General features: G+C 42.6%; 1 protein-coding gene across 1 annotated transcript in view; it reads left to right on the top strand.

Annotated features, from left to right (window-relative positions):
• Positions 1-15,404, top strand: part of LOC124795739 — a 97,022-nt gene that overhangs the window by 70,485 nt on the left and 11,133 nt on the right. Inside the window, exon 4 of the mRNA XM_047259822.1 lies at positions 7,336-7,579. Coding sequence (XP_047115778.1) covers positions 7,336-7,579 — 244 coding nt within the window. The remainder of the gene's footprint in view (positions 1-7,335; positions 7,580-15,404) is intronic.

Raw genomic sequence — 15,404 nt, forward strand, 5'->3', positions numbered from 1 at the left:
GTAAACTTTCCACTCGAGGGAAGACTTGAACCAAGGACCTCTCGTTCCGCAGCTGCTCACGCTAACCACGGGACCACGGCGCTCCTGACCTCGCATTATCCTTGATGTTGCATATGTTGCGAATGGACTACTCAGTTTGTTTATTTTTCTTCTTTTTTTCCATAGTTCCACACAACTTCTTCCTGTTTTCTCGATTGATCTGTGTTCAGTTTTTCAAGGCCTTTTCACTGTGCCAACTTTTAACTACATCTGAGGGGGCTGCGATGGAGAGGTTCCCTTGTAAGTGCCGATCAATAACAGAAGCTATTCGAAGTCCCCACTGCCAGTCTGAGTTAAAATTCAGACTCAGTAGAACTAATTTCAAGTCCAAATAATCTTAATTCACAAAAGCACCAGCTCTGCTGAACAACTGGTGAAAATAAACCAAGATCCCTGATCGCCGCAGAAATCTCTAAGATCCCAGTCAACTGAAGCGAAATATTTGAGAGAGTCACAACTGATAACGTGAAAAATTTATATCACTGAAAACTGTGTGGTTGCATCACCACACAAACCAGCATAGGTCTTACCTCTTCAAATCTAACCTCTACCGTGTGCTCGAGAAAGATGGCAACGCCACTTTTATGCACTCATCTCTTCTCTCCACGGAAATATCTTGCGTCTGTCTCACTTATTGACTATGTTATCACCAGCCCCATTAACAACTTTTTACATATAAATGTCATTAACCCTATAGTAACAAGTTGCAAATCCCGAGACGTAAATAACAAGATGGGGTAAAAATTTACCCCACGTATTTCTAAATTATCTCTGTTAATAAAAGAAGTTCTAGAGTAATATAAAGTAATAAAAAATGATATGCAAAATTTTTTACAAACTATTGTTTACGTTTTACATCATGAGAAAGCAATCATGGTTCCCATATATAGAAACATGAGATTGGACTTACCTGTTGTATTCAGTTACCCTTTTTGTTGTAACATTGCAAAACACAATAGAATATATCATAAACTCTAAGAATCAGTGAAGGAATGGTTAGCATAACATCGCAAATAATATGTAAATTGGTAAAAAAAATATACAGATAACTACGAAAAATTAATACCTCATGTAAAAGGAAATACAGATCTTATAAATTAATTTCAAAATGTGATGAAATTTTGAATATATAAAACATTTTCAAACTAAACTGTAATGGCACCGTCGTCAAATATTTTTCCGATGGTCTTCGCACACTAGTTTCGAACAGACACAGCATTCAAAGGAACTTTTCTGGTCTTCTTTTCGACTGCAAAGGAAGCATCGTCCACTTGTTCTTGAGACCTTTTCTGGGTGTACTGTTGACCTTGGAATATCGCTCCCAAAATGTGTCACAATCAGTTCCATGGTTTTGTGAAGCTCTTTGGGTAGATTTTTGCCGTGAGTCTGTCTTTCAATTCTGCTTCGACAGTCCCAAAATGTATTGATCTGAGAAATTTGCTTCGGCTGTTTGTGCCGCCAATCCTCTTACACGAGACACAGGCCTTTATTCCTGAGCGTTTAAAAGCCCATAAATGTATCGCATTGGCCAGCGCCTGGTTCTTTGTGTAGCCGTTTTATTAAGCTTAGTAAATCTAGTACATCGACTCCTCCTATTGGATCATTGTAGAAGGATATTACGGTCGATTTCTTTGCCCTCTCATCTATATGTCATGCATCGCTGACAAACTAATAATGCTTTTATTTTTCTTTACAACGTATGACTCCATTTTTTCTCCTGTAAATGAATACAGGTGAAAAAACTGGCCTATTATTGGTTTGATGCAGGGATTACGGGATTTCTGGTTTGTTATTGCGTAAGGCGCCAAACATTGTCAACTTTTTGTCTGCCAGTTTGTTGACTACTTCCCATGAAGGTAAACAGTTGTCCATCGTAATGCTGCCGTTGGTTCCACACATAGGTTCAGATAATTTCATTAAATAATATGTAGGAATTGAAACACATTGATCCCTAATCTCTTTTCCCAAATATGGGATGCCCCCATAAAAGTAATATGTCTTCGTGTTACATAATGAAATTATCTTTAGCTCATATTTGTCCAGCTTATTTGGCAGATACACTCTGAATGGGCATCTGCTTCGGAAACTAGTGTCTCGTCAATGGTTAAGATAGCAGAAGGAGTGACACGATAAATCACGGAATGCAGTGACCGTGTCAAACGATCTTCTTTGCAATCTGGTATGTTGATCATCAGATCTTAGACTATTTCCTAGCAGCGCCTGTTGCAAAACATCATAGAATCACAGGTAGCAATGCTTCAATCAATAGAAAACTGTAAGTGTACCCAAGCGTCTCCAACAGTTGATGTAAGAATTTAATGACCAGAAATTGGCAGAAGGAATAGTAGAACATAGTGCTCTATCTGTATCTATATATATACACTCCGCAAGCCACAATATGGTGAGTAGCGGAGGGTACCCTGTAACACAACTAGTTACTTTCCTTTTCTGGTCCACATGCAAACAGAGCGAAGCAGAAACGACAATCTGTGTACCTATGTACAAACACTAATCTCTCTAGTCATATCTTTGTGATCCTTACGCAAAATGTACGTTGGTGACAGCAGAATCGTTCTGCCGTGAGCGTCAAATGGCAAATGTCCAAATTTTCCTAGTAGCGCTCCTCAAAAAGAAAGTGACCTTCTCTCTAGTCATTCCCATTTAGTTCCGAAAGCACCTCTGTAATACTTATATGGTGTTGAAATCTACCGGTAACAAATCCAGCAGCTGATTTGGTGTCTGCCTTTAATCAGACCTAGTGTGAATCTCAAAGACTTACGCATTACTCAACAATAAGTTACACTAGTATCCAGTACGTGGTCTCCTTTACAAATCACCAACACTTTCCTAAAATTCTCCAAATAAACTGAGGTCGACCATTCGCTTTCTCTTCTACAAGCCGTACAGGCTCATTCAATTTCATATTGCTTTGAAACGTTACGCCTAGACATTTAACTGATGTGACTGTGTCAATCAGTACATTACTAATGCTGTACTGGTACTTTATGGGTTTGTTTCACCTACTCATCTGCATTTCTCTACATTTAAGAGCTATCTGCCATTCATCACACCAATTACAAATTTTGTCTAAGTCTTCTTGTATCCTCCTGCAATCAGTCAACAACGACACCTCCCTATACACTTCAGCATCATCAGAAAACAGCCACAGACTGCTGCTTACGTTGTCCACATACCAGTTACGTATACAGAAAATAACAGTGATCATATCAAACTTCCTTGGGGCACTTCTGACATTATCCATGTCTCTGATGAACACTCACTGTTGAGGACAACATACTGGGTCCTGTTCACAGTAAATGGAGGGGAGGGTAAATGTCATTGCTGTCTCGGATAAATCACCAGGTGCTATTAATAAGTAGAGATTCTGTTGCGAATACAGATACCTGAACACCAGAACCGTTACTGATGCATATTTCATCCCCCAAACTACAGTGACAAGGGACAGTCTGGGCCGATAAGAAGTGCACATCACCAGCTGGAAGCAGCTTCAGAAGATAGACCGAAAACTACTTGAGAATACCGTCGGGCCACTACCAGTACCGCAGAATTCCATTTGCACTTGAAAATGCCCTAGGTTTTATGGCGTACTTCACAGACTGAACCCTAAAATATGTATGGTATACTTAGATGGAATTTTATTTTAGAGAGATACGGAAGAAAACATCAAGCTTTTGGATAAGTATTTAAGAGACTGCGGTTAGCACATCTGACTCAGCTTGTATAAATGGCATTTTGCACAACTAAAATTTAAATACCTTGGCCACGTAATTAGTACAGAACATGCAAAAACTGATCCCTGATTAATTTTGGCAGTCCGTGACTTCACAAGCCCACAAACAACTGAACAACTTCAGTCTTTCCTACGCCTATGCAATTATTATAGGAAATTATTCAAAGATTTTGCGAGAATTGGTGAACCAGTAAACCAATGTATAATTCAAATGGACAACAGACTGCCAAAGAGCATTAGAGATGTTGAAAAAAATAATGGCATCAGATCCAGTACCGCCATTTCCAGACTTGGAAACAAAAATTCATCCTTTCATGTGATGCTAGCAATAGTGCTCTGGGATGCGTTCTCAGACAATATTTACGTTAATGAAGGACATACTGTGGCTCAAATATAAACGTAAGCTTCCGTGGCCACTGTCACAGTCAATGAAATTTTCCTGGATTTTTGACTGCGTTGTCAATATGTAAAACTACCAACGTTTCGATCACTGTTGCATGTGACCGAAACGTCGGTAGTTTTAAATATTGACAACGCGGTCATTGACCCAGAAAAAAATTTATGGGCTACACTGTGGCTTGTACACGTAGACAGAATGGAATTATTTCTCAACAGGAAAGGAGACGTTAGAAAACTGCTTTAAATGCTTCGTCTGGACATCTTAGGACCATTTAGGGGAGCCTCTGCAGAGAATAATTACATATTAAAAATAATAGTTCGCTTTTCCCAGTACACTGAAATGGTAGCAATCCAGGACCACCAAGATAATTCATCAGCAAAAGACTTAGTTAATAATTGGATCCTTAAGTTTGGATTACCAGATACCATAATAACAGATCAAGATGCAAATTTCACGAAATCTAACGAAGCAGTTGATTCACATACACAAGTTAAGAATAATTCCTTTCCATTGACAAGCCAATGCATCAACAGAAAGGGCTCACAGGATGATTTCCAAAATGTTAAGACACTATGTCAACAGCCATCATTATAATTGGAACACATACTTAACATTCACAATTTCGAAGTACAGCTCTAAAGTTTGTACCAGTACCAGTGTCTCACCATAGAAGATTGCATGTGGCAGAAAAAACTATTTCTTTCTGACATGATAAAATCCAGGCTTAGAGCTGGGGACAAGTTCGTAGCAGAATTTGCAGAAAGCTTATACAAATTTGGCAAAGACTAAATTAGCCAGTACAAAACAGTACCACAGGGGTTAATCAGGAAGAGAAGAGGATGGGTACGACACCAGTTATTTTCCAGTCGCCCTTACCTGATAAAATGGGAAACGCTGAACACGTGGATCCAAATACCGATGCAACAAGTTTTATTAATCTTCGAACATAAAGAAGCTTGTATCCTCATCAGCAGAATTTATACAAGAAAGCTTCACGATTTGCGGTGCCAGAGCAATTCAGACAAATGTAAGGTAGGGTTCTTATTAGACAAAACGTTTCAGAGTGTCAAATAGAAGTGCCAGCCCCACAACCACATTGGATTTATTCAGTTTTCACACTGGAGATTATAACTGTAAACTGTCACCAAAATGGAAAACTCATGAGCATGTCCAAAGTAGAACATTGGAATTGGTATATTAATAAATGATACAACCTGTGATATAACAGAAGCTCAATTTAATCATCCAGCTACTATCACAGGTACGACCGCGATCCACTACCCACAGCCTGCAGTATGTTTTATTGGCCAGAAAAACTGTTGATGCGTTACTCACACAAAACCTAACATTACTGAACAACACTTTACGATCCCACATCACTCATTAGACGAGATAATAACGTCACAGGACGAATTTCCAGGATATTTTGCACTATAGAGGTAAACAACAGTATAACATCATTACAGAATTTGCTCTACTAGTGCTGCTAACAGTTTGTGTGTTCTACTTTTGCTTGAGGCGTGAAACCAGTCATCCACCTGAATCGCCAATCCATGAAGTACTTGTTGAATGGCTAAACGGTAGCAAACAGAAATACGTAAAAAACAGAACTGTGAAGTAAGATTGTAAACTATTTGAAAGTAAGTACTGGAGAGACAAAATATCTGATTGAGAACATAGCAAAAAACTTTGTGGATAAGCTTTTCAAAAGTTTGAATAACATGAAACTGTACAGTTTGTAATTACTTATGCAGCTTCAATTTCAAGATATTGCTTTAGAGGCAAGCGAAGAAAAATTCGGAAAGGATTTTTTACCGAAGAAGGGAATGTTGCACAGCAGAGATGCATTATGGGCAAATGTAAAATTTTCTCAAATTCCTCTTCAGCCAGCACCAAGCCAAAGCCTTGTGTCCCAATCAAAAAGACGTACAGGCATAAAGCCGAACAAACTCGGAAGATATTGCCTCGCCTCACACGAGCGAGAGGCCACAACTGTAAACTCAGCAACATTACCTCAGTACGGAGAAGACATAATATCATTCTAACAGTACAGTTTGATTTCGCAAGAGGGAGTAAAAGTTTCACAACTAGATGTGACTTACCAGCCACAACTATCGTGATTTGTCTTCTGAGCCAGTTTTTCACACGGGACACGGTGGAGAACAGCGCGGCTTCACAAATAAAGTGGAATGAGTATACATCGTCCGCATACTAAAGTATTTTAGTTGATGAGGCAATAGTTAATTCCAGATGCACGGTGTACACAATACGTAGTAAAGGACGGAAAACTGCCCTTTTGTGGGAGGACAGTTCGTAGAACGACCGTTTTAACCTGGAACCAGGTAAATGCCTTTCTTTTCGAAATTATACGATCTGTTCGATAAACTATTTTTCCGAGGCACCTACAGCTCTTAGTTTATGCAGCAAAATATCTGTGTTTGCACTGCCATATGCGCCTTTGCTATCCAGGAACATATTTGTGGTTTTGTCATTATTCCAGGAGGTTGTCAAGATATCTTTTGACAAAAGAGAGTGAGGTCACTTGCACTATTTACAATTGTAAACCTAAACTGAGAAGAAGCGAAGAGGTTGCGTTATGCCGGCCATCACTCAAATCTTTGTTAAACAAATGACTCCAGTATTTTTACTATACAACGTCGGTACGAGGTTGACTAACAATTTTCTTTGCCCCTTTTCTGGACCGGGCAGTTATGTGTATTCTCCAGTTTTCGTCGAGAACTGTAGAGCTCCAAAGATCATAAAGGGAAGAGTGGTGCATTTGACGGCAGGTTGCTTGTTATGATGTAATGGATGTTGTCGATGCCTGTTGATCTATCTGTGGCTGAATGAACTGGGATCTTCAATTCCACCAAATAGGAGTGTGGGCAACAAAACCACTACTTCCTATAGCTCCAACCACCGTTGTCGCCTCAGGATGTAACCGCTTTGTGACGACGTTGAGTGCACACTAGTTTGCTTCTGGAAACAAAATTCTCAGGTTTGCTGCCCGATAACATTTCGCAAGTCCCACAGTACTTCGTCGACACAAAAGTCGCATATAATGAGATGCTGGTAGTTAGAGTCCTCCCTGCTGCATGAAACGATTGGTTGCTAATATAATTTCACCCTGTTTTGCTGTTTGCAGTCCCGTTATCCTGGTGGCGGAGTACGGCACGGAGGAGTACTTCGACGGCTCTATGGTGCCCGTGTGTTTCTCCATGGTGGACTCGTTCTGGCCGGCGTTCTTCTTCCTGGCGACCATCGCCGTCTTCTTCCTGGTTCCGCTCATCATCCTGGTGGTACTGTACGGCGTCATCGCGCGGCACCTCATGGCCAACCCGCGCATCATGTCCGTTCATCAGCAGCTGCACTACAGGTACCGCAAGCAGGTATGATGTCCGCCAGTTGCTGCAAACCCTACTCACCCTCCCTCCTTCCCTCCCCATCTCCCCCTCTCTCTCTCTCTCTCTCTCTCTCTCACACACACACACACACACACACACACACACACACACACACACACACACAACAGTACGATATTATTTTTGTGCCCATCTAGATGCATACTCGAAAAGCCACTGTGTAGTGCACAGCGGAAGCTAAATCGCACTAATTAAGCAACTTCTTGTTCTATTCCATTCGTGTATTGGGCCCCGCAAGTGTGATAGTCCAAAGAAGATAGATGTTGACAAGTGTAAATATAGAAGAACTATCAGTTTAATAATCAGGACCACAAAAAAGACACTAATTTTTTGTAAATGAAAGGAAAGACTGGTAGAAACTGACCTCGAGGGAAATCAATTCGGATTTTTGGGAATTGCAGGAAGGCGAAGAAGGTCAATACTGATCCTACGACCTACTCTCGAACCGGCATTTTATAGCATGAGTAAATATCTCGGAAGAATTTGATGATAAAGACTGGAGAGCGTTTTTTGATATTTTGTAGATAAAAGGGAAAAATACAGGAAGCGAAAGATAATATATAGCTTGTACAGAAATAATTCTGCAGTTGTAAGAGTTGAAGGGCAGGACAAGGAGGTAGTAGTCGAGAGGGAAGGGAGGTAGGACTGCAGCCTACCCCAACGCTTTTCTACCTGTGTACTGACAAAACACTGTTGAAAACCAAGGATAATTTAAAAAACTTGAACTTTAGTGAAAGAAAATTAAAAACTTGAGAATTGACGATGATATTGCTCTTACATTAGAAAAGACGAAGGACGTAAAAGAGCATTTGAACGAAATGGATGATGCCATGAGAAGAGTTTATATCAGTAGTAATAAAAGTAAAACAAGGGTAACTGAACGTCGTCGTATGTCAGTGCTTAAGGAATGAAATTCCAAATGCGATGTCGGTCCTAAAAGTAGTTGATGAATTTTGCTGTTGGGGCACCAGACTGTGACGACAGCCGAAGTAGAAAGGATATAAAATGCAAACTGGCAATATCAAGAAAAGAGTTTCTGAAAAGGAGAAACTTGTAAACATCATACGAAAATTTAAATGTTAGAGACTGTTTTCTGAAGGTATCTGTCTGGAGTGTAGCATTGTACGGAGGTGAAACCTGATCGACATACAGTTCAGACGAGAATAGAAACAGTTGACAAGTTGGGATACTGAAGAATCGATGGGTAGATCGGATAACTGTTGAGCAGGTATTGAATCGCAAAGGAGAAAAAATAATTTTTATGGCAGAACGTGACTAAGATATGGGATTTATTGATTGGACACGTCAAATATGATGGAATATTTTGTTTTGTAATGAAAGAAGGTATGGAGGAAGACCAAAAGACAACGATACATGCCACTGTACCGTTCCTAATCTCTCGTCTTCTCGTGATATCTACGCGAGATGATTTGTGTCTTCTGCAAACACAGGTTCGTTTAATTTGCTCAACAGGGTTTCACAAGAACTGAGTCACCTTTCTTCCTAAGATATTTCAGCACATTCGCCCAGCAGCTCTGTTACGCTTTCGAGTAGACTGTACTGGCGGTTACGATCGTAGCGGCGAGTCTCTGAATTCGTTCAGTGTCTAATGTAATACGTACCTTTTAATGGATCCAAACAGTGGAACAACACTGTCATTGGTCACACTAGCATACCGCATGTAGTTACCTTTATAGATGCACTGCACTTGTCTAGAACCCTTACAACAAATCTGTCTTTCATTTGCCTTCCCTAACGCCGATGTTACGCGATCGTCCATTACCCACACATACATTGCGGAACAGAATTAAGGGAGCAATTTTTCGAACCTGTGTAATTGCTTCCTATTGAAACGCATAAGTTTGCAATTCGGCACAAAAGAGCCTACAACCTCCCTCTTTAATAGTGCCAACGCGTGGCGCCCTGCGATGTCATCCTCTGGCCCGCCGACGCTTCAAACAGCTAGGTGTCTACAAATGCGAAAAAAAGGCCCAGCCCGGAAGTTCATGTGAGCAGTGAGGTGGGTTATGATGTTGCATTCGCACCAAATATCACCATATTTCTGTTCAACGCCACCGTGGACGTGTCACGTGATGGAAAGGGCGTCACAGCCTCCCTTATCCGCATTTCACACTCTCTTCTGACGCGTCACACAGCGTTCAAAATAAGGGGTTTCTTTGTGGGCGACCAAAGAAAACATTTCAGGCACAACGCCACTTATAATCGGTACTAAAAGGACGCAATAGGTGGCATAAATGGTGTCAAGGGAACCACCCCTTTGCCATGGCATAGATTCCCCCAAAGTTCGAGGCTGAAATCGACAGTTTGCAGGGCAACGACCAGCAGGAAGCTGTTCTTTACAATATTTGACATTGATGACACTCCCGAACATTTCAACCGTTCTTAAGAACATTCGGAGGCTGCATCCCAGCTAGCGCTATTCGTCCACGAGACTCAGAGGGCCATAGACACGGGTTCCCAAGTAGATGCCGTGTTTCTCGACTTCCGCAAGGCGTTTGATACAGTTCCCCACAGTCGTTTAATGAACAAAGTAAGAGCATGTGGACTATCAGATCAATTTTGTGATTGGATTGAAGAGTTTCTAGATAACAGAACGCAGCATTTCATTCTCAATGGAGAGAAGTCTTCCGAAGTAAGAGTGATTTCAGATGCGCCGCAGGGGAGTGTCGTAGGACCGTTGCTACTCACAACATATATAAATGACCTTGTGGATAACATCGAAGGTTCACTGAGGCTTTTAGCGGATGATGCTGTAGTATATCGAGAGGTTGTAACAATGGAAAATTGTACTGAAATGCAGGAGTATCGGTAACGAATTGACGCATGGTGCAGGGAATGGCAATTGAATCTCAATGTAGACAAGTGTAATGTGCTGCGAATACAAAAAAAGAAAGATCCTTTATCATTTAGCTACAATATAGCAGGTCAGCAGCTGGAAGCAGTTAATTCCATAAATTATCTGGGAGTAGGCATTAGGAGTGATTTAAAACGAAATGACCATATAAAATTAGTCGTCGGTAAAGCATATGCCAGACTTAGATTTATTTGAAGAATCCTAAGGAAATGCAGTCCGAAAACAAAGGAAGTAGGTTACAGTACACTTGTTCGCCCACTGCTCAGCAGTGTGGGACCCGTACCAGATATGGTTGATAGAAGAGATAGGGAAGAACCAACGGAGAGCAGCGTGCTTCGTTACAGGATAATTCAGTAATCGCGAAAGCGTTACGGAGATGATAGAGAAACTCCAGTGAAAGACTCTGCGAGAGAGACGCTAAGTAACTCGGTACAGGCTTTTGTTAAAGTTTCGAGAACATACCTTTACCGAGGAGACAAGCAGTATGTTGCTCGCTCCTACGTATATCTCGCGAAGAGACCATGGGGATAAAATCAGAGAGATTAGAGCCCACACAGAGGCATACCGACAATCTTTCTTTCCACGAACCATACGAGACTGTAATAGAAGGGAGAACCGATAGATGTACTCAAGGTACCCTCCGCCACACGCCGTCAGGTGGCTTGCGGAGTATGAATGCAGATGTAGATGCAGATGTAGAAAGTGATCACACCCATTTGGAGACGAGCATAACCGCAATTTTTCCTATCGTGTATAGTCTGGAAGCACTGGAGATTGTTCAAAACCAGTCAACCATATTTGAACGTGATCTGAAGCAGCAAAGGGTACTTCTGCCTTCACAGCCCTCTTGTTATCCGCCTTGCTGTGGCGTGATCATGTGCAACTTTAACATGCGTGTGAATAGAACGGGAAAGGGTCCGTCTAAGACACTCCCCCCCCCCCCCCCCCCCCACCTCCACCCCAGTCTTGCAGCACTCTCGGTGCGACCCACGTACGTTTGTTGAGCACCTTAGAAACGTATCTGCAGATATTCGGCAGCGTATCAGCCTGGCGCTGCTCAAGCTCCTGAGGCCTAGTCAACCCCTTCGACCCCCTTGAGTGGGCTGTGCCTACCTTAAGGCTATAGAGCAGCCGCCAGCCTGAATTGGCATCTATTACGTGTATTGGAGGACGAGAGGAAGGAAAGGAAAGGGAAGGAACTAATGAGATCAGGTGCATCGGGACATCATGCATCCACCGGTGACTAGTGAAAATGTGTGCTGGATTGTGACTCAAACCCGGGATCTGCTTATTAGGCTGTTGCATTAACCACTGCGCCACATAGACACAATGTTTGTCACACATGGTTGGGCTATCTCGGCACGCTCCCCCACCGGCTCACATTCCCACCTAGCACCACTGTCTGTAGTCCATACCCAAGTTCTCCATGCTCGCTAATTTTAGATTCTCGCTGGAGGTCGAGCGTAAAAGTGCATCCGCACCGAAGGTTGCAGATTCATTTCTCATGGAGGCCAATCAAATTTATGAATGCGTGGTGTCTGTTCCTTCGGACATTTCAGAAGGAACAGGCACCACACATTGTTATAAATGAATTGACGACTAACTGTCCTACTGGTACATTTGTAACGTGCTCAACAAAGTTGAAGAAAAGAGGAGCTGAAACGTCAGAAGGTGTCAGCAGTGTCAAACGTAGTCAAGAACGGCTTCCTGTTGCTCATGGCCCTGCGAACTGTCGTTTTCAACTACGAATAGTGTAGGAAGCAACGGCCCATAGAAAGGTACGATTTCATTGAAGGTCTTTAAGCCACCCTGAGCCTTTTAGTGTCGATTCTGAGCGGCGGGTTGTCTAAAATATTTTCTTAGGCCACCTATAAGATAACCGCGTCATTTCCACGCTGGGTTCAAATGGCTCTAAGCACTCTGGGACTTAACATCTGAGGTCAACAGTCCCCTACACTTAGAACAACTACTTAAACCTAACTTACCTATGGACATCACACACATCCATGCCCCAGGCAGAATTCGAACCTGCGACCATAGCAGCAGCACGGTTCCGGACTGAAGCACCTAGAACCGCTCGGCGACAGCGGCCGGCAACGATGGGTGTCGCGGTTCTGACCTCCAACGCAGAGACGTCAAAACTAACGGTGAAATGTGCGTAGGAGGGGCTGTGACGACCTTCTCATCATGTGACACGTCCACGATGGCGTTGAGCAGAATTGTGATCAAATTTGGTGTCAATGTGACATCATTAATCGACCTTACAACTCATACGAACTTCTTAGCTGTGTCGTTGTTTCGCATGTGTCGACACTTTTCTGTCTGAAGTGTCGGCGAGTCTCACAGTAACACAGCAGGGTGCCACGCATTAGCACCATTACAGAAGAAGATCGTAAGTATCTTTGTGCCAAATTTCAAACTTCTACTTCACAGTGTCAAACAATTACGGAATTTCGAAGAACTAACCCTTCATTTATTTTCTCATCTATCTGTACCATGCGACGTGCTTTAGATACGCATCACTAATATGTAACTGATCCCACGTTCTTTGTCTTTCTCGCCGGCATTACATTACGTTTATCTACATTGAAAGAGGGCTACCATTCACTACACCAAGTGGAATTTCTGTTCCTGACCTTCTGCTTCTCCTTACGATTGTCGAACTTTGACAACAACATCGTCAACGATTAATTTTAATTTGCTGCTTGAAATCTCTGTGCTAGCCGGACAGAGCGGATGAGGCTATTTTAGTGGAAAGGGGCCAAATTAAGTTGCTGTCAGTTGCACTCTACATATAAACTTTATTTGTTAAAACACACAATCACACAAGCAAGAATCAAAAACTCTCAAGGTTTTAACGGAAGACTTCCTTTCATTTAAATTAGATCGGCTGAAGGCCACATCGAAAACCCAAGGCACAAGGCCTAAGAAAGGAACAGAGGTATAGGAGTTCTTCTTGAGGTTTCACTTCTTTAGAAAAAGACATTTGCATCTTCAATCTAAATAGGCCGAAAGCCTTAGCTTAAATTTTTCCCATAGAACTCGGTTGAAGGCCTCACATTAATCAAGAACAGTGTTACGGCTTAAGGCCGAGACAAAGATTTTCAAAGTTTAACCTAAATAGGCTGAAAACTTGGTTGAAGGCCGCATGTCAACAAAACAATTTAACGCTTAAGGCCTAGGAAGAAGAGCTGTCACTTTCAAAAGGCTGAAGGCCTTATCTTAAAATATTTCGTGTAAAACTCGGCTGAAGGCCTCATACTACGGAATAACAACCTTATGACTTAAGGGAAAGTCAAGGATTTTGAATGTTTAATTTAAGAGAGTTTAAAACTCGGCTAAAGGCCACACACCATGCAGAAAACAATTTTACGAATTAAGGCCTAAAGGGAAGAGCTAATTTTCAACTAAAATTGGCCAAAGGCTTCACATAAAATTCGGCTGAAGACCACATATGAAACCACAATCTCATGGCTTAAAGCCCAAACAAAGAAGTTACAAATTTTTAATTTAAGCTGGAAAACTCGGCTGAAGGCCACATACAAATTTGAAACAAATTTACAGCTTAAGGCCTAGACATACCAAACAAGAAACAATTTTTGTACAGCTTAGGGCCTAACCCTCGCAATGCTAATAAGCTAAAACTCGGTTGAGGGCCACACAGAATACTTAAGATTAAAAGGGAAATCACTATGTAAGACACAAAGAGCGGGGCTCAGAAGGTTCCAAGGGGCAGCCGGGGAAGGTAACACTAATTGCGGCAGGCAGCCAGACCGGTAACCTCGTAATACGAAGACAACCAAACCGAAAGCCAGCCGACGAACCATCCAACAAGATCAGTTCTACTCCACCTGACCGGCAAACGACAGCAAAATGTGAACAGCACACTGTTCTGGATACTGGTGCCCAATCCAGCCATGTCAGAATAAATGCGCAAAGCTACCAACACGCCTCAGCTGTCGAACTACACGCTGTGATGGACAGCATCAACACGACGAGGAAAATACACTACCGAAAATTACGTCAACGCCCAGGGCAGGTAACCGGAACGTCAACGGTCACAAGGCAGAAGATACCACTGGTACACTTCATTAACGAAGGAATGAATTAAATTAAGTTAAACATCACACAGATATAACGGCGGCAACTCTAGCGGACTCCAATGCACACACGTTGTTGCTCACAGTAATCTCCCAGAAAGCGACAACCAGGAGCAAACGAAGAGATGTGACAGCAGTTGAGGCATGATAGTAGGTTACGTGGCCAGGATCGGTGAGCGACGACCTTCGTAACCGTCACAAGAAGCGCCTCACAGCTCCAACCACGCATGCACGCCGCCAGCGGCTCCGGCCTGACAACGCGCCGCAGAGACTTCCTCGCTGCTCTGCCAAAATCGACCGACTGCCTAGGGTCGGAAACGGTCAAAGGACCAAATACACGTCGCCCGATGAGACGACCGACCCAACCACCAACCAACGGTCGTTCCCGCTCTAGTGTCTCGCCAGCGGTCGCCGAGCACTGGCTGTCCGCGCCTCATCGGCGCTTTGTCCCCGACTTCACTGCTGCTGCATTCCGACTGAACTCCAGACACACGACGACCCGGAAGTACTATCGGTCGCTTCAGAAGTGGTACGACGGTACACTTATCGATAAGCGCTGCTGCTGCCACTCAGGCAGGTAAGGCAGGAAGTTAGTGAGCCAGTAAATAGAATAAGAAAACGAGGCGGCAGTACTGAAAGAGAAGATGACAAACAATCAACGGCACGAACACAAGCCATGCACGGCTCACTGCTGATCGTATCTGTTAATCTGTCTGTGGATATTGAAAACATTAATGATTCAATTACGCTTCCTTGCGGCACTTTCGATGTTGCTTTTGTTTCTGTTGAACGACTGCCGTCATGTGTAACATTGTGG

The sequence above is a fragment of the Schistocerca piceifrons genome, chromosome 4, assembly GCF_021461385.2.
Source record: "Schistocerca piceifrons isolate TAMUIC-IGC-003096 chromosome 4, iqSchPice1.1, whole genome shotgun sequence".
Lineage (NCBI taxonomy): Eukaryota > Metazoa > Arthropoda > Insecta > Orthoptera > Acrididae > Schistocerca > Schistocerca piceifrons.